The sequence below is a fragment of the Bidens hawaiensis genome, unplaced genomic scaffold, assembly GCF_021521415.1.
Source record: "Bidens hawaiensis isolate Kalapana, Puna unplaced genomic scaffold, B.hawaiensis_p1.1 tig00016463_1, whole genome shotgun sequence".
Lineage (NCBI taxonomy): Eukaryota > Viridiplantae > Streptophyta > Magnoliopsida > Asterales > Asteraceae > Bidens > Bidens hawaiensis.
This window is the reverse complement of record NW_027492511.1, coordinates 335,488-359,935: the sequence shown is the minus strand read 5'-3', so window position 1 is coordinate 359,935 and position 24,448 is coordinate 335,488. Positions and strand designations below refer to the sequence as shown.

Below are 24,448 nucleotides of genomic sequence, written 5' to 3'. Positions count from 1 at the left end.
ATATATATATATATATATATAACTGTTTAAATAAGAATAAAGAGTTTCCTAGGAATGGTAAGAAACAATGTATTTTTGACATTTGGCATTAAAACCTATGGTAAAAGAATAATTATAGGAAACTATGTCGGTTATAATGGTGAAAGAGTAATTCTAGGAAATTATGTCGGTTTTTGGTAATTTTAAATCTCAACCCTTAGATCCCCTAAGCTAATGACCCATAATTATTCTTACCATTCCTAGGAAAGATTGTCTTTTTACAATAATCTATCCCTATAAATATATATATATATATATATATATATATATGTATATGGGGAAAGTGAATATGGGGCTGTTAAGTACCTAAGCTTAGACGTAGAACCATCAAAATGACGTAGTTTTGATTAAAAACTAGTTAAATCTTAATTTAAATTCCTATTTTTTGTGCAAAGAATATCATTTTATTTATTTTATTCCTGTTCCATCTCCACTAATTTAGGAAAACTTCATAAATACTTAATTTATTATTCGTTGATCATGAGCAATTATGTCTGGCAATTCATCTTCTTCAATTTGCAAATCACAATTGATCTTCAATTACCCGGGTTACAAATTCAGTCTGATCATAAAATTCTTATCCGATCATCCCTAACTTGATTACGATTCATGTCCAGACTACTCTTTAATGAAATTAAAAAAGCCCTAACAGGATTGTTAAAAAAAAAAAAGACTTGTAAACTTTGACTGATTGACCATATAGGGAAATCAATCACGCTTTTTGATTAACATGATTTAAGTTAAACTGTTTATGACCATATGTAATGTCAACTTAATTTCAATTTTTAATGACCAGATGTGGTTACGAAGAATTTTGTTTTGTGCATTAGAATGGATGTGAGGAATTATTTATGAAGAATGGATTCTGTGTATCATCATAGAGTGATGAATTATAATTGAATTGGAGCATCATTTGGATCAGAGAGAAAACCTTACCTGGGTTTGCAATTTTGTTTGCACATAAAAATAGGAATTTAAATTAAGATTTAACTAGTTTTTAATCAAAACTATGTCGTTTTTATGGTTTCACGTCTAAGCTTAGGTGCTTAATAGCCCCCAATATTCACTTTCTCCTCAATCCCCTATATATATATATATATATATATATATATATATATATATATATATATATATATAGGGGTGAGATCCAGTGAAAACTCCTCTTAAAGAGAAAACTTGAAAACTCCTAAAAACTATTTTTAACTTTTTAAAATTTTTTTTTTTGAAGTTTCTGTTTTTTCCATTATTCTTATATTTTGTTATTAGTTCAAAAAAAAAAAAAAAAAAACCTTGTCGGTAACCTCGTCGGTGTAGTGCACATGTGTAATGGTGTGCATTGCATGTATGCAAAAGTGTTTGTATTGCATAGTATACAACACTATTGCACATATTTGATACACACTATTGTATATATGCAATATAAGACTAATACGCACATCGATTACACATTGGTTAGTATGTGTAATACAACATTAACGCACATGTGCACTACATCGACTTTTATTTTATTATTATTTTTTCCATATAATATAACACTACTACACATATACAATACACAAATATTGAATATATACAACTAAACACTATTGAACTTAAAAATACATAGTAATACACATGTGTAATACAACGGTTTCGCAAAGTAATACGTATGTGCATTACAGTGGGTTTTTTTTTATTTTTTTTATTTTTTTCTAGTGAAGGGGACCAAAATATAAAAATAATGGCAAAAACGGAAATTTAAAAATATTTTTTTATATTTAATTAAAAATAATTCTTTAGAAGTTTTTAAGTTTTCTCCCTAAATATGAGTTTTCTCTTAATCCTCTCCCTATATATATATATATATATATAAGGTTACTTTCTTTTAAGAACTCTAAAAACCAATATTAGCCACTCATTTTCTTTACTAATTAAATTTTAAAAATAAATCAAAAGGGTAGAATAGTAATATATATATATCTCAACCAATTAATTAATTTTGCTCCTATTTTTTCTCATCTGTATTGTCTCTTTTCAATTTTTAGGTTTTACAAATATGTTAGGAATTAAATTACTCTTAGAAATTAATTATGTTTTTTAGAATCTTATTGTAATCCACAAATACATAACAAAATATAGATGCTTACATATTGATGCTAGACTGTCGCTTTCTAGTAAAAAACAATTAAATCAGTGTCCTAATCACCTTAAGCTAGTCAGGGTAAGTAGGGTGTCGAACCACGAGAAGTATGTGGTGAGTGTAAAGTGAAACCAATTCCTAACATTATGAAGTAACTATTCAAAGCGCTGATCACACTAGCAAACAAATTGAGTTTTATAACAGACAAACAAGTAATCAAGTATTCAATCAATTAAACAAAACAAATCACACCCGGGAATTCAAGTAAGCAAACTAACAGCAAACTCATGTAACTTAACAGATAAACTATCTTGTGTCAACTACAGACTGACTAACCGGTTAAACCTTAGGTATCCACGCTTGCTAACATACGGCATTGGTTATCAAACGGTCCCTGCAAGTGTGACTCAACTAAGGGCAAACGTATGCTTTCTCACGATTAACAGGTCAAAACAATCCTATGAGCAATTATTATAGTAACCGACAAACTAATCGTTCTGATCGACAAAAACCTAAACCGACTGAATGCACGGACATACTAAACATCAATACTCATAGATTAACATCAAGACAATTATAATTAGTTGTTCTAGTACATCAGAAATAAACTGAAATATTACAAACTATACATCCCGAGTATGACTCGAAGGATCTAGCGGCGTCTCGGCATCTCTCGATCTTCGATTCTGATGATTTGGATCATATATATGGCCTTGAGATGAATAGGAATGAAGGTTTTCTCCTCTTGCTGCTCTAGAAACTGCATGGAACTGAATCCAGAGATCCCTTTTCTCAAACGCTAACTTTTTTCTTATATAGGGTTTTAAATTTGGAATCACGTGGTTTTATTTTGGCTCAGCATATGATACTCTAGTTTCAGCAAATGGTACTCTACTCAGCAAATGGTACTCTAACTTTAGAGTATGATACTCTAATTCAACAAACCATACTTTAAAAACTTCTGATGTACGCTCCTTTTATGCTCAGCATATGATACTCTGTTTTCAGCAAATGATATGCTAAACCAACTTTTACCCAGATTCTCTAGTTTTTTATCATGCTAGTCACACATCATCCCGGGTCTTCATTCCGTGCTCGTACAGGTCCATATTAACTGCTTTAATTACCTATGACATGAAATATAACAAACACGTATGAAGTACCAAAGTTCATGAAATAAACAACTAAAACAAGTAAAATAAACACACGAACTACATACAAATTGACCGAACATCACATATATGTAAGTTAAGTATTTACGCATGTGTAAAAGTTAGAAAATTACGTTAGTGTTGTAAAATAGATGTTTACATAAATGTAAGTGAACTATTTACATATGTTTAAAAGTTAGTAAATTACATTTGTGTATATATATATCGTTTAACATTGTTTTTTTTTTAATTTTATTGTTGTGTGTACCTATATGCACAAAATAAATAATAGGCTTTTACATATGTGCATATACATTGTTTAACATCAGTTTTTAATTTCTTTTATGTGTAGCTTTAAATAAAAAAATAGACGTCTAAATATACGTAACTTAACTATTTTATACGTATATACATTAGGGAACATATATATAATAGTGGCATGAGCCACCAACAATATTAATGTTTAATGATATAATACAAACGCAATGAAACTAAATTTAATTACTTGGAATCGGCAAGCATCGAAATAATATAAAAATAAGATTTTGCTTCAGCAAATTAACATTCTCAGCCATGTTCTTCCATTATTTCCCACTGGATTTTAGAAATGCACTTATACCATAACATAAATTAAATTGAATGAAATCTAAAAAATAATTTGAATAACCGTCAAAGACATCCCACGACGGATTAATCCCTATAACACCCTTTTTCCAATTTAACTATTGTCCACAACCTTTTTATTTAATTACCTCAATGTCACTATTCTTTTGAACCATTAATTTTAAATGATCTATGATCTAGATGAGTTCTTAAAGTTATCAAACTAGATTAGAGTTCTTAAATGACAATCATCCTATATATATATATATATATATATATATATATATATAGGCTAAGTATAAAATAAAAACCTATTTAAGTTGTGAAAACTCTAGAAAACCATTCTCAACCACATGTTTTTAATTAATGTTTAAATCTTGTGGTTCACAATTAAAGTGAATAAAAAATGTAAATATAAATATAACTTTTTCTCTCTCATGAAAACATATATAAAAATTAGTAAAAAAATGTTAAAAAATAGCAAAACATTTTTTTTTGATGTTTCGATGTTTTGTATTAAATGTTACAACATATATTACATGTAACAAAAAAAACGATGTTACATAAGGTTTTCGTGGGTTTTCACAACTAAAATGGGTTTTCATTTTAACCTTAACCCATATATATATATATATATATATATATATATATATATATATATATATAAGCTAAGTAAAAAATAAAAACATATTTAAGTTGTGAAAACTCTAAAAACCCATTTTCAACCACATGTTTTTAATTAATGTTTAAATGATGTGTTCCACAATTAAAGTGAATAAAAAATGTAAATACAAATATAACTTTTTCTTTCTCCTGAAAACATATATAAAAAATAGTAAAAAAATGTTAAAAAATAGGAAAACATTTTTTTTTGATATTTCGATGTTTTGTATTAAATGTTACAACATATATTACATGTAACAAAAAAAAAACAAACGATGTTACATAGGGTTTTCGCGGGTTTTCACAACTCAAGTGGGTTTTCATTTTAACCTTACCATATATATATATATATACGAAAACCCTATGTAACATCGTTTGTTTTTTTTTGTTACATGTAATATATGTTGTAACATTTAATACAAAACATCGAAAATCAAAAAAAATGTTTTGCTATTTTTTAACATTTTTTTACTAATTTTTATATATGTTTTCAGGAGAGAGAAAAAATTATATTTATATTTACATTTTTTATTCACTTTAATTGTGGACCACAAGATTTAAACATTAATTAAAAACATATGGTTGAGAATGGGTTTCTAGAGTTTTCACAACTCAAGTGGCTTTTCATTTTATACTTCGCCTACACACACACGCACTAGTCGAGTGCCCGCGTCATGCAGCGGGAAACGTAGGCGTCGGTAATTACGTAATAAGTTTATGGGTGTTCATTGTACGGTTTGAAGCCGTAAAATTGTTCAAACCAGTCTTTGGTTTGATTTCACAGTTAATTTTTTTTCTTCAACTTTCGGCCGATATTTTTAAAGGCTATGCTTTGGTTTTTGACGACAAAAACCGCTACTACCGATTTGGCCCACTGTTTAATTAAAGCAATTTAAACCAGACTGCAAACACTCTATGTACATAAAACGATATTTTTTTAACTGAAATAAAAAACTATAACAGTATCATACTCAAATTAAAGATAAAAATATGCTCGTTTTTATGGTGTAATTTTTTAAAAAAAATATTAAAGTATGAAAAAGTTACTAAAGATTAAAAATCATGGGGGTAATTGGGTTAAAAGTGAAAATTAAAATAAGATATAGATAAAAGATTAAGGGCCATTGTTATAAATATTCTTTAAATTTACAAATGTTAATTATAGTTGAGGGACCAATATTGTAAGTATATTAAATAGAATTGAATAGAACTTGACTTTTAATATGGGAAATTACTCTTTTACCCTAATTCAAGTTTGTACCATATGCAATATTATTTGTAAATCTCTTAATATGGACCGTCTTAATTTGCCATCCTCTCTCATATATATATATATATATATAAGGGTTCAAATAAGAATAAAGAGTTTCTAGGAATGGTAAAAACAAATAGATTTTTGACATTTGGTATTAAAACCTATTGTAAAAGAATAATTCTAGAAAACTATGTCGGTTATAATGGTGAAAGAGTAATTCTAGGAAACTATGTCGGTTTTTGGTAATTTTAAATCTCAACCCTTGGATCCCCTAATCTAATGGTCTATAATTATTCTTACCATTCTTAGAAAACATTGTCTTTTTACAATAACCTATCCCTATATTATATATATATATATATATATATATATATATATATATATATTCTTTTACCATAGATTTTAATGTCAAATGCAAAAATATATTGGTTCTTACAATTCTTAGAAAACTCTTTATTCTTATTTGAACCATTTTCTATATATATATATATAGGATTAGGTTTATTTCAGAAATGTGAAAAGTGTGAGAAGTAATTACAACCAATCATATTTTTCTTTTATTTATGATTTATTTGAATAGAATGGGCATTTTATTAAAAGTTTTTCATATATGGCAAGTAACTTATGTGTGGGGTAAGTTACATATTTTTTGTTTTTAATTTAAAATATTTTTATAATATAACTAGTTTCATTTACCATAAAATAATCGATCTTCATAATTCCATTTTATCAACAAATATAACTAAGTTACAAACTATTTATTTTCTTTAAAATTGTTTTTTTTTTTGTATATTTAATATGATTAATTCGTTCATTTTAATAACTTACCAAATTTAGGAAGATTTTTAACTTTATACTGAATTCGTAAAATCACATACACAATACATAAATGATCATACACACGATAAAATTTATACATACAATTTGAAATGTCACCCCCACAGTGTGTGTATATATATATATATAAACCTACACACGATAAAATTTACACATACACAATTAAAAATACCACATACATAGTACATACGTGAACTTACATAACCACATACGATAAAATTTACATATACACAAATCGTAATATCAGGTACATGGTACATATATGGACCTACACATGATATAATATACGTATATACAATTCGAAATATCACCTACACAGTACATATATGAATTTACACAAGATATAATTTATAATACACAATTCGAAATATCACCTACATAGTACATACAAACTATAAAATAATTTTGTTTTATATTTTACATTAAACTACATAATAAATAACAGTTCATGGTAATAACCTACACTTATAAAATTTTTACATACACATTCGTGATATCACATACACAGTATATATATGAACTTACACAATATTATTTGTGTAAAATAGTTTGTAAAATAATTTCATAAATCACGTTATTTATGATTTGAAACAAATGAAAAAAAAAAAAAAGAAAAACAACAAATTAAAGTTATATCGTGATGTATATTTAATAATTGTCTATTAAAAACAAAATAAATAAAAAATGAAGTCAAACCTTGGTATTAAATTCGGATAGGAATATTATGTTAGTATTAATCATTAAATGATTCTATAAATGAATTCCATATTTATTACAAGAACGCCATTATGATTATGAACCATAGATCAAACATATCAATGGCTAAGATTTATTTCTCGCACTTCTCGCTATAATATCACTTCTCGTAAGATCCATCCCCTATATATTTCATATTATATAGAAAATGGTTCAAATAAGAATAAAAAGTTTTCTAGGAGATAAAGGTAAATTATAGAATGTAATACGGAGTTCAGTGATTGAATGAATTTAGTGATTAAATCTCCAATCCAAGTAAGTTCTTTGTGGACGTGTTCTTGTAGAAGTTATGAGGATTTGACTTAATTGGGGTGAAATAATTAATGATTATCTATCCTTATCATGTATCTACTGCTAATTACCTACGGTGATTGCATAATTAACTGTTTTCGTTATAATTCATATCGGAGTGGGTCGGAAAAAAAAGGGCGGAACAATTTTTAAATTTAATGGGGGTATTTGAGTTTAATAACATCTAACGAGAAGTGGGATGCAATCAAAGCCTGACATCTTGGGGTAGGTTGGGTCAGAAAAGTAAGACTTCAAACTCTAATGTCGGAATTTGAAATCTTGAAGATGAATGGCCAAAGTTCAATTGATAAATTTGCAGGGTATTGTTTATGAGAGTACAATAACCCAATTGTATGTTTTTTCAACTATATATAAGAGTGGAACAGAGATTGTTACAAAGGAAACTTAGTCAAATTATATTCATTAATTATGATAAAAATATACCCTAAGGGCCCGTTCGTTTTATGGACTTTTTTTAAAGGATTTGGAATTGGAATTGGAATGAAATAAAATGTTTGAGAATCCCTTTCATGTGTTTGGTTGGTTAATATGTATTGGAATTGGAATCTTCTTTATTCTCGGGTTTTTTTTCTTTTTTTTTTGAAGAACGAGGATAACGAAGGAAACGTTTTAGTTTTTTTACATTTTTCGTTTTTGATTTATATTTTGAGTTATGATTTTTTTATTAATTTTTTTGAATTTTTTTAGAGGGGTTTTTATTTTCCCTAACAATCTTTTAAAATAGGTGGGATTTTGAAATCCCATGAAATGTGGGATTTGATGGGATTTAGTTTCCATTTCCATTCTTTCATTTAATGAAACGAACATATCAATTCATGGGATATAAAATCCCATTCCTTAGAATTCCTTCCAAATCCTTGAAACGAAAAGGACCTAATAATATGTTAACTCTATGACTCTCGTCAAAAAACTTAATTACATTTTTTAACGGCAAGGGGAATATCATTAAAAACTAGGCCATAGCAAGGCGGTATGAACCCAAAAGGGAAACTTATTACAAGTTACAAGTAATGTTAAATTTGTACAAGAACTCCGACCATGAATCTTCAATTTGTCTCTATTTTTTTTATCCACAGAAGCCTCAAGATTTTAATCTCTTGAATGATGTTTTCTTCAGGTACCATAATAGTGTACAAAACTCAATTGTTTCACGGCCACCAAATGCTTCAAAATGTGATCGATGTAATTTCCACACCTATGTTAACCGTGCCTAACAAGCTTGCAAAATGCAAATTGATTTGGACCCGATACCATGGTTTGAAATTTGAATATTCTACACATCTGTATTATTTCAATCCATGTTTGATACAAATCCAAATATTTGGAAAGTCTTCCACTAAGTATATGATCGATGCTCTTGTTACTTTCCTCTAAGTTCAAAATGTCATTTTCCTCTATAAATCCTTGGGAGTGCTCAGCGAATTTTGTCAATTTTTTAACATTTATTGTTACGTGACGACATGTGGTTGCGCAACGCCAACCTGCTTTGTTTTCTTTCTTATTTTATGTTTTTTCTTTTTTTGCATGTTATTACTTTTTGCTTACAAAATTATGTTTACGATTTAGTGCCGATACTGTTGATACCTACCAAATTAGTGTCGGTTCGCCATAGCAACGTGTGGGTTTTGGAATTATTTTTGTTGTAAAGATGTTAATTAGTAATAGTAATCGTAATGTTATAAAACCAAGAAAACACACTAATCTGGTCGTGGTTTAAAAACGATATGTAGGAATGGTACCAAAACGATTTTTGTGTTAAACGAGTGATAAAAGCTATCAAAAAGAGAATCCTCCAAGATGCATGTCCTCCCACCCATTTGGCCAAAGAGTACCTAAGAAGATCACCATTTTCACATGGACTTTTACTTGACTAATTGTCGACTCATTTGAATCTTGCAATAAGCGTATTGATATACCATTCATCATGTGTGCGTTTGGTTCTAATGACATAAAAACTATGGAACACTTGCTGGTATCTGTCATATCATATCACGTTTCGTGCGTGGAGATCGATTATGGTATGGCTAAATATAGATCGCCCCACTGTGATGAGGCCGATCATTATGGCAACCTGGATAGACTCGCTAGAATTGTCCAAACTAAGAAAGAAATGGTGGAAGGTATTATTTATACGTTTTTTGTGGGTGATTTGGAAGACTTGGAATGAAGTTATTTTCAAACAAACTACTTAAATACAGACCTTACGTTTGACTCAAACATTTATCCTAGGTCGAGTGGCCTAAGAACCCCCTTCTTGTAGTGTTTTAGATGCTTGGTTAGCCTCTTCTAACAAATCATAATTTAATAAAAAAAATGTTATTTGAAAAGGTGGAAAGACTAAAATATCTCTCTACTTAACAAAAGAACTCTAACGTTGTTAATAAGACGGAGTTAGTTTCAACGAAAATGAAAGATCGATAACTGTAAAATTTAAAATAGTTGGTCAAGAAACTAGAAATTTTAGTGAATGCTTTAAAAAACATTGACCGAATAAGATACAAAATATTTGTTAGTAAGAAATAGGCAAAGGACCATTGTACCGAAGGATCCCATACCTGAAATTGGATATGTATTTAACATGATATAATAAGAAAGTCAAAATAGAAAAATAAGAATTTGCAAAACATGGTACTGGGTCCAACTCTAGTCATAATAATTATGGAATTACAGTAAATCGTTTCACAGACATAATTTATTTAAAAATAAATATGAAGGATAATCTAATAAAGCATTATCACCATTGGAATATGTTATTTAATTTTAGGAACTCTGATGGGCACCTAACATTGACCCAACAGAGGATCATCCATTTTTTTTATAAAGGATAATTATCTGATGAAGAAAGTAATTAAAAACAGTAATATATACAGTGGAATAGAATTTTCAAAAGATTGAACTTGAGAGAAAGGTCAAGGAAAAAGTTGGAATATATATTGAATACTTGGTACTGGGTCCAAATCGATTTGCATGCACGTTAACACGTACAGTAAACAAAACGAGTTTGTTTCTATTCTAGGATGATTTAGACGACCAACCCACCAGCAGCCACCTTTTTAACCAGCTGCTATAAATATCGTATGCAACCCATCTCTTCAAGAACATACTAAATAAAACACATAACTAATTACTAAGCAAGCCAATTAAACTCACTAATCTGATCGTGGTTCAAAAACACATAACTAATTGCTGGGTTTTGGAATTTTTTTTGTTGTAAAGATGTTAATTAGTAATAGTAATAGTAATGCTATGAAACCTAGAAAACACACTAATCTGATCGTGGTTCAATAACGATAGGTAGGAATGGTACCAAAACGATTTTTGTGTTAAACGAGCGATAAAAGCTATCAAAAGAGAATCCTCCTAGATGCATGTCATCCGACCCGTTTGGCCAAAGAGTACCTAAGAAGATCAACATTTTCACGTTGACTAATTTTCGACTCAGACGAATCTTTGCAATGAGCGTATTGATATACCATTCATCATGTGTACGTTTGGTTCTAATGACATAAAAACTATGGAACACTTGCTTGGTATCTGCCATATCATATCATGTTTCGTGCTTGGAGATCGATTATGGCATGGCTAAATATAGACGGCCCCACCGTGATGAGGCTGATCATTATGGCAACATGCATAGACTCGCTAGAATTGTCCAAACTAAAAGAAAGAAATGGTGGAAGTATTATTTATACGTTTTGTGGGTGATTTGGAAGACTCGGAATGAAGTTATTTTCAAACAAACGACTTAAATACGGACCTTACGTTTGACTCAAACATTTAACCTAGGTCGAGTGGCCTAAGAACCCCTTTCTTATAGTGTTTTAGATGCTTGGTTAGCCTCTTCTAACCTTCATCATTTCATAAAAATATGTTATTTGATTTAACACCCTAATTTGTAATACATAAATTTATATAAAATTGAGCGCAGCTAGGTTCCATTTGACAAATAAACAAAATAAAAGTGGACAGAAACAAACTGTTTTGATATACAGTTTCCACAAAAGGCATATGATTGACCAAAGTTTTAAAAGTTAACATGCCATAATAAAACATAGAACCTAAAACACACATCCCTTGTGTTACATTCTTTTTTTTTAACAGCCACAAAACAAGAGGTTTTACAAAATATCAGACCATAATGTCTTTACTTGATCCGAGGTCTTGGTCACACGTGAGAACCATCACTGCTGAGCTTTACCTAACACCATAGCACGCGTTATAAACATTAGTAAGATAAGTTATTTACATCTTAAAAATCGTACACATGAAATAAGTATCGCGAAACATTTTGTAAAAAGAGGTCCCAAATGACAACAAATGATTCTAGACTCTTTAATGAGAATGTTTTTGAACAATATATATAGCAATTCAAACTTTATTCCAAGCATCCCAAAACACATGTTTATAACCAAAGCATTACTTACTTTGCATATTTCACACATTGGTTAACTTAAGCATTACATAAATTTGTCAACTAAGTGATAGTACCTGTAAAATTTCAGCATCGTACTTATTTAGGATGTCGATGAGATGTGTACCTTTCATAGACGAAGAAGATCCCGCTCGATAATCTTCAATCTTAATGGCTTGGTTACCTAAACATTTACCGTTTACATTATTAGTTCATCATTTTTCATACCATTATGCACCTTGTATTTTACAATCATAAAAGATGCATCAAATTTCGGTTCGTCATATTATTTACTCCAATTAGCAACTTTGACTTTGGCTAAAGCCAACACATATCCGTAAACTTACAGTCCACCTTTCATCAAGCTTGCAACTTTTGTTTTAGTATGAAAAAGAGTTTATAAAACAACTCTAATTTTACAAATTAAATTCACAAAAAGACATTTTCTTTAGTTCTACTAGATTTCTACTTGTTTATCTCATCCGAATCCACATAAAACATCAATTTATAAAACCCCCTATTTTTACTAATGAGCACTAAAAATTAAGTTACTAGAAACATTAATCTACAAACAATCTAGCATCAATCAACCACATGCAATCATCATCTAAGCTATTTGCAAACTAACATGTATCATATTTCACTTAGTTTTGAGTCAAATCCCCAAAACCCATTGTAACGCCCGTTAATTCCGGTTCCAAGAATTAAAGCTTGTAGAGTATGTATAATTCTCGGGATTTATCTGACGTGTCTCGGAAGCCTTTACGTTAGCCCGGTACGTTAAAGAACTTAACTTTTCCTTCCATTTTGCCTTACACTTCAATTTGGAGGGACTTGGATGTAACTATTTTTATTATATCATAAAACAAATAAACCCTAACCCCTAACCCTTCTAGCTGCCGATCGGACCTCAAGACCCCCCCTGCTCGTTTTTCTTCTGCCCCGCCATGTTTCCGCCGTGAAAACTTCAATTCAAGGTCGGTTTTATGATTCCCCATGTCTTTTACACCTTAATTGATCATATTAACGCGCTTATTGGTCGTTAAGGTTGAGTTTTGATGATATCAGTTTGCTGACAGATTCGTATACGTTTATTGTAGGGTCTGTAACGCGATGATAATCCACTGTTTTTGATCGATTCTTGATTCCATGATGTTCTACCTTGAGTCTAGTTTCCAGAAAGGTATAATACGTAATTTTTGGACGAGATTTGAATGGTTTTTATGAATTTATAAAATCGAGTGTCAAAGCTGATGCGGGATGACGGATTCTGGTCTGTCTTCTCGACGTCATAACCTTTTTTCGACAGGTCCAAATTGGTTGGTTCCACTTCTGGAAGTTAGTATTTTGAGTTAGGAACCAAACCCAATTGGAATCGTTTAATTTGGTTCGGTAATGAATTTTATAAAAATAAAACCATTTTGTTGCGCACTGAAATAGCTGCGCGTACCTTGCTGTGTTGGAGGAATTTTTATAATTTTCGTGTCCAAAAGAAAAATATAATAAAAATATTTTTATAAACCTAAGACATTTATTAAAGTCTGGTAAAAATTTGAAATACAAGGTTATCCTATGTAATTAAATGCATCTTCGCATGCTAAAATCTACATGTTTACTCGTTATTGATCGATAAGTTCGTTTTAGGCTTAACCGGTGGATGTTCAATTGTGTTCTTGTCGGGGCTGTTTGAAGTGAGTTTTTGCACCACAATCTTCCTAGGTATGTCCCGTATATCATACTTAAATATCATGATCTTAGGTGTTCGTTAAGTTGATCAACTAGTTGTAGTTTGATTGTTATGTTCGGTTGTCTAGAATTGTTGAGTTCGATGCGTTAATCGGTTGGATGACCAACCGAATCAGTTTGCATGGCCCTAGGGGAGTTTAAGGGCTGTTGAAAAATTATTTTTTGATGCTCGGGGCTGTTGTGGTTAGTGCTTCGTCAATAGAGTCGGCGGTGCGCGAATTTTCTTTTACACGGTAAAGTAAGAGTTGTAAAAAGTAACCGTCAACCCTATCAACTCGGGTGACATAATCTTGACGAATGAAAAGATTTAAAATGGAATTTGGTCCATTCGGGGCTGATTCGTTTAACAAATGGTTTTAAGGTTTATTACACGCGCATTCGACCCGAATTGATTTTCGTCGGGCCTTAGGCCAAGTTGTTGGGCCTTGGGCCAAGTCGTTGGGCCTTGGGACAGTTGTTGTGCCTTGGGACAGTTGTTGGGCCTTGGGCCAAAGTGTTAGGCTTGAACGGCCCATTAGGCAAGAGTGTTCTTACAGTCTAGTTTAGTAACGTGTTGTGTATAATTTACAGGCCTTTGCTTGTGATTGTGCACTTAGGGATTTTCCTAGCTCGTTGCAAGTGTTCGATTGATTTTAGGTGAGTTCTCGATGCCCCGTTTAACTCTTTTTAAGTTTTGGGCTAGCATGCACACCTAAGTGTTTTTCTTACTTGATGAAATGTTTTGAATGGTTTTACATAGGCTTGCTAGTATCGGTAGGCCTTGGAATGTTATGGAATGTGTATGTATATATATATTTATATATATTTAGAATGGCCATTATTTGGCGAATGTTGTAGTCGTCTCGACTACTGAATGTTGCGTATGCCTACCTTGTGTTTGCACGCGCCGAATGTTACGTGTTTGGGTTGTACGTTTTCTTGGCCCTGAATGTTTGTAGTCGTCTCGACTACTAAATGTTGCGTATGCTTACTTTGTGTTTGCATGCGATGAATGTTACGTGTTTGGGTTGTACGTTTTCTCGGCCCTGAATGTTATTATTGAATGATATATATATATATATATATATATATATAGTGATATATATATAGGAATGTACGTATAGAGATGCTCATACGTAAGGATGATTATTTATTTGAATGTGGTGACCTAACCGATGTACTTCCGTTTATCGTTTTAAAACCGTTGGAATGATTATTAAAACTGTTGCTACTTATTTAAAACTTGAACTCACTCAGCTTAAGCTGACTTTGTGTGCATGTTAGTGTGAGTTTCAGGTTAGGAAGAGGATGCCTTATCGCTTGGACGTGCACGTAGCTACTTGGACGGTGAAGGGCATACTGGAATGAAGAATTACTTACAAACCTTTTATTTCAACTTTTAAAAGTTATAATTAATTTTGATTTTGGGAACTTGAAATTCATCTATTTACGTTTTCCGCTAAATTATACTCTGTAATGCTATTTTAATGCGAAGAATTGTTTTTAAGTTTATTTAATTTATCAAGTGTTTTGTATGATTACCAACTGTGGGGTTTCCCGGGGTTCGGGGCCTTACACCCATTCAAAGGGTTGCAAGCTCAGCCATGGAGCTTACAAGATGGAGAAATTACAAGAGAATAGATGGTGCCTATGATGGGTTTTGAAGCTTAGATGATCACTAGCACAAATGGAGATTTAAAAGGGAGGATTTGGGTTTTGCTCTCCCCTTTCTCTCCCTTCTTCCTGTCGCCCAAATGAACACACACACACACTCTATTTTTCTTTTTTGCTGGACTAATCTTAATAAGTGGTCACTCTTGACTAAGTCAAACACAGCCCACTATATTTTATAATAATGCCCAAGTTAAATTTAAGCTTGTAAAATGTTATTTTTACACAAGACAATTATATCACTACCATTATTATTTTAAAGATTTCTAAAATTTATAATCTTACTTAAACGGGGGTTTAGGATGTTACATTTGAAAAGGTGAAAAGGCTAATGGTCTGTTTGGTATGAGGTAATAGAATAGACGGCGGAATGGAATGAACGTGGTAATGGAATGGACCAAGGAATAAAATAGGTTATTACCATTCTAATGAGATGTTTGGTTACCATATGAAAATGAAATGTATGATCACTTTGCGTTATTTGGTAGGTAGGAAAGAAAGAAAAATTAAAATTAAAATGGTAGTGAGTGACGGTGGTGGTGGGAGGTAAGTGGTGGTCGTGGCATTGGTGGGCTGTGATGGTGGTTGGTGGTGGCAGGTGGTGGTGGGCGACGGGAGATAATGGTGGTTGGAGGTGGGTGGTGGTATTGGGAGTGTGTGGTGGCGGTAACGGTGGATGTGGTGGTAGCAGTAGAGGTGGTGGGCAGCGGGTGTTGATGTTGAGGGGTGGGGGAGACGGTTGATGGTGGTGGCGAGCGGTCGACGGTGGTGGGTGGCTGGCACTGGGTGGTGGCGGTAACGGTGGTGGTGGATGGCAATGGTGGTTAGTGGTGGCAGCGGTGGTGGTGGTGGTGGTGGGAGGGTGGTGGAGGTGATCTAGGATGAAAGAGGGAATTGAATGAAAAAAAACATGGGGTATGGATGGAATGAAATTGAAGTATTTTAGAGGGAATGGAATGGACTAAGTAATGAGTCATTTCATTCATTTGGTCAACTAAACACACTTTTCTCCATTCTCTCGTAGTAGGTCATTCTATTCCGCCCTTCATTTCTGTATACCAAACGCTACCTAAAAATATCTCTTTACAATTAACAAAAGAACTCTAGCGTTGTTAATAAGACGGAATTAGTTTCAACAAAAATGAAAGATCAATAACCGTAAAATTTAAATTAGCTGTTCAAGAAATTAGAAATTTTAGTGGATGCTTTAACAATATTGACCGAATAAGATATAAAAGATTTGTTAGTAAGAAATAGACAAAGGACCATTGTACCGAAGGACCCTATATCTGGAATTGGATATGTATCTAACATAATATAATAAGAAGGTCAAAATAGAAAAGTAAGAATTTGCAAAACATAACATGGTACTGGGTCCAACTCTAGTCAAGGTATTAACCCAACTAAAAAAACGAGGACGCTAAAACATCATCATCTAAGTGGGTAAATGGTTTATAAGAGAGAGAAAATATTTTTTTGTGTTTACAGGTTATTCGTCATTTAAAATAACGGATCTAGAAAATTGTTATGAAGCTGTCAGATCTATTTGGTGACATGGAAGTTTTGTTTGAGATCCGTTATTTGAAATGGCGGAAGCCACAAAGACAAGGTGTAATCCTTCATTTGAAGTAACTTATCCCAAAAAAAAAGAAGATGTAATCATATCTGAAACGTACGTACTGACGAGTATTTATTCAAGATATGTCATTTCAAATGATAGATTTATAGGTTCCACCATTTCAAATGGTGAATCTCAGACAAAACCTTCAAATCATCAGGAAAGATCTGACAACACCAAATAACTTTTGATGTCCATCATTTCACCTACAAATTAACGCAATAAAAAATCCATAGAATCGATTGATCAATTAACAACTAGGGTATGTTTGGTTGGAGGTAATGGAATGAAGGAGGAATGGAATGAGAGAAGGAATGGAATGGACAAAGGAATGAAATGTATCATTACCATTCATTTTCCTTGTTTGGTTAACATATGAGAATGAAATCAATTATTAATTTTTATTGTTTGGTATCTAAAAAAATTGTCGAAATGAAATAGAAATAATAAAAACACTTCTATCTCAAAAAAGTGAATACTTTTTAAACCCAAAAAAAAAAAAAAACCCTACAATGGCGACGGTGGTAGCTTCGACGACGAAAATGGTGGTGGCGGTGGCGATGGTGGTGGCAGCGGTGGTGGTGTCGGCGGAGTTGGTGGTGGTGCCGATGGTAGTGGTGGTGGTGGTGGTGGTTGTTAGGTGATGGTGTTGTTGAGAGAGTAGGGTGAAGGAGGAATGGAATGAAAAAAAAAAGAAAGGGGGTTGGAAGGAATGGATTTGATGGATGGGATTCCATGTGTAATGGATGATTCAATTCATTGAGCAACCAAACACCACTTTTTTCATTCCTATGTAATGAATCATTCCATTTCTACTGTCATTCTTACGTACCAAACGCTATCTTAGTTATGGAATTACAGTAGTAAATCGTTTCACAGCCATAATTTATTTTTAAAAAATAAATATGAAGGATAATCTAATAAAGGATCACCATTGGAATATGTTATATAATTTTAGGAACTCGCACCTAACATTGACCCAATAGAGGGCCATCCATATTTTTTATAAAGGATAATTATCTGATGAAATTAAAAAGAATATTATAGACAGTGAAATAGAATTTTCAAAAGACTGAACTTGAGAGAAAGGTCAAGGAAAAAGTTGGAATATATATTGAATACTTGGTACTGGGTCCAAATCGATTTGCATGCACGTTAACACGTACAGTAAACAAAACGAGTTTGTTTCTATTCTAGGACGATTTAGACGACCAAGTACCAACCCACCAGCAGCCACCTTTTTAACAAGCTGCTATAAATATCGTATGCAACCCATCTCTTCAAGAACATACTAAATAAAACACATAACTAATTACTAAGCACGTCTTAATTATTAAGTTTCATCAAATACGTACATATGAAGGCCGACATGAACATTCATGTTCTTGTTTTGGGGCTCTTTGTGCTTCTTGGTAATTTGTGGCAATCACAAGCAGCGCTGGTTCGATACAACTTTGTGGTATGGTTTCAATTCTGTAATAATTAGTACTCGTATTAAGAAATTTGAATGTATTTCTTGAGTTCGATCAATATATACATGTCCTTTCTTTTTGCAGATTCAAGAAACCAAGTACACAAGGCTATGCAGCAGCAAGAACATCTTGACAGTTAATGGGCAGTACCCTGGTCCAACAATCTCTGCTCGAAGAGGAGACACCGTTATTGTGGATGTTATCAACAAAGCATCCCAGAATATAACAATTCACTGGTAAATAATATATGTTTATGACCTCAGTTACTATATATGTTATAAAGGGTGGTCTCCTTTGAAATGATTCGTTAATAGCATGATAAGTGGTGCAATTGTAGGCACGGAGTGAAACTACCGCGATATCCATGGTCGGACGGGCCTGAGTTTATCACTCAATGCCCAATCCAACCTGGCACTCGATTCAGCCAGAAGGTTATCCTCTCCGATGAGGAAGGCACATTATGGTGGCATGCACACAGCGACTGGTCTCGAGCCACCGTGCATGGTTTACTAGTCGTCTCTCCCAAGATTGGAACAAGTTTTCCATTTCCAAAACCTCATGCCGAGGTTCCGGTCATCTTAGGTCTTTAATTAACCAGCTTTCCCTGCTAATTTCCACATCATGAATAACTTCATAAACTTTGTTCTAATTATATATATTCAAAACAATTCAGGTGACTGGTGGAAGAATGATATACAGACGGTTATGGAAGACTTCATGCGTAATGGAGGTGATCCAGCTCCCTCTGATGCTCTAACAATTAATGGTCAGCCCGGTGATTTCTACAATTGCTCTCGTCCAGGTAGATATATATCGACTAAACATGTTATATATAGTTAACTAAAAATATATATACTAACGGATCCTATATAATGTCTCCAGAAACAACAAAAGTAAATGTGGACAAAGGAAAGACTTACCTGCTTCGAATGGTAAACGCGGCCATGAACAACATCATGTTCTTTGCAATTGCGGACCACCAGCTCACCGTCGTAGGAACTGATGGTGCCTACACAAAGCCACTGAAAGCCAGCTATGTGGCAATATCACCCGGACAAACCATAGACGTCTTGCTAGTAGCAAACCAGCCTCGCAATCGCTACTATATGGCCGCAAAGTTCTATAACAGCAATCCTCGCAGTGTCTTTGATAACACCACCACCACAGCCATCATCGAGTACAATGGAAAATACACCCCCTCACCCTCACCTATTTTCCCTCTTCTTCCTGCTTTTAATAACCGAAATGCATCTGCTAACTTCACTAGCAGTTTACGAAGTTTGGCAAGCAGGGATCATCCGATCGACGTGCCAATGAAAATTACAAGGAAGTTACTATACACACTCTCTATTAACGCATTGCCTTGTGCTAGTAACACTACGTGTTTGGGACCGAGGGGTAACAGGTTTGCCGCAAGCATAAACAATATTACATTTGACGTTCCAGGGACTTCCATTCTTGGAGCTTACTACCGCGGAGTGAATGGTGTTTATGGTGACGACTTTCCTGATAACCCCCCTTTCGTCTTCAACTACACACAAGATAATCTGAATATCTCGCTACAAACTCCGACGAATGGGACTGAGGTTAAAGTCCTGAAATATAATGACGCGGTGGAGCTTGTTTTCCAAGGAACAAACGTGGTTTCAGGGGTAGATCATCCCATGCATTTGCATGGATACAGTTTCTATGTTGTGGGATCCGGATTTGGAAATTTCGATCGACAACGGGATCCTCTGAACTATAATCTTGTTGACCCTCCACTTCAACAGACTATTGCGGTTCCTCAAAATGGTTGGACAGCCATCAGATTTAGAGCAAATAACCCTGGTAATTAAGCCCATTTCCATGCACGTAATTAATCTCTACATTTGTTAATATTTTAATTATCTAATATATACACTTCATTTTCCAGGAGTATGGTTTATGCATTGTCACTTCGAGCGCCATGTAAGTTGGGGGATGGAGATGATATTCATTGTAAGAAATGGAAAAGGGGTAGACGAAAGAATCTTGCCTCCGCCATCAGATATGCCAAAGTGTTAAAAGAGGATCTATTCATCATATTTATTTGTCATAAGTAATTCTATTTATGCCTAAAACCTTTCTGTATTTTCTCTAATTTCTTTTATTGTTTTTTAGACTCTTATGTCATTGGTTTAATTCCTTTATTTCCTTTTTGAAAGCTGTAAGTTGGCTGTTTAAATGTAACCTGTTGTTGTGTGTACCTACAATAAACATGAATAAAGAAAGCTACTAATTAGTTTCCTCAAAGTTTTAGATTCGTATATAGTTGTAATGGATGACTTTGGTGTGCGTATGTATTACCACTTTAATTTTATTTCCTCTACCTTTACTATACTAGCTAGCAAGCAATGTGGAGCCGACTAAACTAATTTGAGGACATGAAATATCAAATAATACTATATCTTGAATTGATTGATTATAAGAAAATATATATAACAAATACAACTAAGGTATGGCAGTTCGTGTTTAGTAGATCTGGTGCAAGACGAAGAAGACGAGATGCGGTCATATTATTCTTCTATATTGGAGGGCTTTTTCACTAATCCAGACGTGAATCGGAATTGCTTCTTCATTATAGAGATAACTTCCCGAATGGACCAAAGCACAATATGTCAAGCCCGATCCATTTCAATCCAATTTTGGCAAGGCCTAAGTTAAACAACGCCCAAGTTAAAAGTGGCCCTTTAGGGTTTAACCCACCATACTCTTAAAAATAGAGGTCTCGTTCTCAACATGATGGAGAATATTTTATCTTCCCGATCGGTGTCAATTGTTCGTAAAACATTCCATGTTAAGCTAGTTTTCTCTTGACCACCCTTTCACACTCACGTCAGATCCATAATTTTTACCACAAACATGTATAAGAGTTGGTAACTTAGATAGAGTTTGGATAAGATGTAATAATCTCCGATATGTTGAGAAGAAGACTTATATTTATAGGAGTGTGGTGAGCTAAACTCTAAATGGCTGCCTTTAACTTGGGTCTTGCGCGCCAAGATTGAATTAAAATGGATGGGGCTTGGCATATTGTGTTTTAATCCATTCGGAGGATATCTCTATAACAACAAAATTTTAAAATAAATTTAATGCATGCACATTTTTATGGTGTATCTATTGGTTTGATTTGTTTGTGTTGATATAAATGCTAAGGTTGACCGGGTTGACTGTTGCATTGACTCCTTGGCGGACCCATCCATAAAGTGTGTTGTTTATGTGTTAAGTAAATAATTAGTTAGTATTAGAACTTGTTAGTTGTTTAAACAAGTTACTTTGACCAGCAATTATGATTACAGGGCTAGTATGAACAGTTTTGATTGAATCTCTATTTCTCCTCCAAATAACTCTGAGAGATTTTCTAGTAGTCTGTGTTTTCAGTTAGGAAAGTGACACCTTATAGAAGTTAACTTTAAGGTACCGATAGGTATCGATACTTACTAGAAGTTGAGTTTAACATATGTTACTAATGAGTTGGTGTGATGAATGTTGGGGCAATAGTTGTGTAATAAAGAGAGTATTTTTGTATGTTATATGCATTTTTGTTGCACTATTAGTAATTATAAAGATGTGAAATGTGATTATGATTTAATTGGAGTCATGCAATTTAGGCGAACTACTGGTATGATAGTGCTCACTTTAACAACATATTTATAACAGGAAATGTCTTTACGTGAAGCTGTGGAACTTTATAAAGAATGCTAATTAGGAATTCAATCTCATGTCAGACTTCTTTGTGATGTTAGTTACCTAAGGCATATTTGTTCTATAAACAAAACCCCTATGCCATTAGGGACCTACTTGTGGGATATAGCTAGGACTTTTGAAGCTCAAGGTGCTTTATGCCGTACCAAATGGTAAACAACTACAATGCTTGTTATAATATAATGCAATGCTTTATTTCTCGCCTACCAGGTGTGTCTCAGTAGGTATGTGAGCTGGACTTGATTACTCAAACCTGTTAGGAAAAAAGGGAATATATGAACCGTAGTGAAACATACGCTCTTTTTGAGTTCTGCATGTCTGCTAACCTTAAAGGAGATAGACAACATCGTTTGTATTGAAGGTGTCCTCCAAAATACAGTATCGGAACCATAGCTTTTAGCAATCAAAATTCTAATTGTTTCTTCATGTTTTCTAATTTTGACTTTATTCCGAATCATCTTCCACAATTATGAAATTTTAGTTCAAACTCTGAAATAGATTGTTGTTTATCCTATTAAAGAATGTTTTCATAAAATTTTCTAAAGATGTCTCCTAGATATATGTTACACTATTGTGAATCTTCTTTAGTATTCATGAAAGTTTTGTTCAAATACTTTCAAATCTTATCAACATGATCGCTCTAACTGTATTTGTTATGACGTGAACGTTTTTTGTGACAACCAGCACTTTCAGGTCAATATCCATACAAATTCTTAGCATTTATTTAAACATAATTGTCATTTAATAACATCTTAGACTGCATGCACATGCGTAAAAAGATTTGGGTTGAATAAATACCATGCATGCTTATTATATACTTTTAGTTACTTGGGAAATTACTACGTCCCACACATAACGGGCGACAAACAATCATAGATTATAAACAAATATCAATATAATCAGTAACGTACAAATTCATTTAGCATTTAGGCTTCATACAACGATCACTAGAATTGTTAGTCATGAAGGAAGTTATATAATAATGAACAAACTCATTAGATACAAAGGCCAAGTTTGGATTTAACATGTTTAGATATTTGGCTGCACATTCATGGGTCACATCCCTCAATAAAATAAATCGGTCAACATGAAGCCACAGAATTAAACTAGACTTGCTTTATAGATATACTTCTTCAGCCTCCCACCCTATGGCCGAACTATGTTCATAGTCAAGAAAATAAAATCATACCAAAAAATATATAACTAGTTGCATCATGTCAATGACCTATTCTGGCACTCACCAAACAAAAAGGAATGCATAAGACCTTCCTATTCCTGAATAAATTATGCATAAAGAAAAGTAGGAGTGTGGATTTAGTTGGATACCAACAAACACCAACTCTATATAATCAACAGGGATTGTATTTTAGGCCTAAAAACAAGTGATGGGACTACTCTAGATTGAGTAAGGATGATTAAAGACCTGTTGGATATTTCATGCACACAATAGTTTTGGAATATGGATAAAACAAGGATTTAGGAATAAATTGATATAAAGTTGGTGCATGTTATAAAGTTGGAGCCGCCATATTAGAACAAAACACTAGGCGAAATGACAAGTCCTTATTAGAGTATAATCAAGTTAAATAAATATTGGATAACCTCCTTTTGGTTTTACTGCATGTTCCTAACATGCAACAAACCGTTATACACACAAGTGACCCTTGTGAGTTACTTGGGGACACTAGGGCAAAGCTTAAGACACTGCGCAAAAGCGAGATTGTGAGACTAGCAGGTGATGCGGAAGAGGTGTTTAAGAGGCTGGATCAAGTCGATGAGGCCGTGGGGGATGTAAGGAGGACTATTCCGCCAGCAATAGAGGACGTGAGAAATGGGTTACATATGAGGATTGAAGAGGAGAATGAGGAGATGCTAGATAGTGTAGTTGCCACTAAGAAGAGTGTCAGGGAAATCCGGGAGGAGTTGACTGCTACCCGTACTCGGATAAGGGATTCCATCGCCACGATGGAAAACGACATAGCAGAGATGGATAGGGTGCTAAGGGTGGATTTGGCTATTATGCGTAGAGGACTCGAAGACTCCGTGAATGCATTGACCGAGGATGTGGAAGTCATGAGGAGGGTGACCGC

At 33.1% G+C, this 24,448-nt stretch overlaps 1 protein-coding gene across 1 annotated transcript; it reads left to right on the top strand.

The window, feature by feature from the left end:
• The first annotated feature begins 18,517 nt into the window (after positions 1-18,517).
• On the top strand, positions 18,518-20,952 carry LOC143551593 (laccase-14-like). Its single transcript, XM_077041993.1, has 6 exons — positions 18,518-18,619; positions 18,717-18,868; positions 18,970-19,214; positions 19,306-19,434; positions 19,515-20,462; positions 20,548-20,952. The coding sequence occupies exons 1-6, from the start codon at positions 18,518-18,520 to the stop codon at positions 20,676-20,678; spliced, it is 1,707 nt and encodes a 568-aa protein (XP_076898108.1). The 3' UTR covers positions 20,679-20,952.
• The last annotated feature ends 3,496 nt before the right edge of the window (positions 20,953-24,448 follow it).

Coding starts and splice junctions, on each gene's coding strand:
- LOC143551593 (XM_077041993.1), top strand. CDS start 18,518: ATGAAGGCCGACATGAACATTCATGTTCTTGTTTTGGGGCTCTTTGTG. Junction 18,620..18,716: donor TGGTTCGATACAACTTTGTG/GTATGGTTTCAA, acceptor TTCTTTTTGCAG/ATTCAAGAAACCAAGTACAC. Junction 19,435..19,514: donor CTACAATTGCTCTCGTCCAG/GTAGATATATAT, acceptor TAATGTCTCCAG/AAACAACAAAAGTAAATGTG.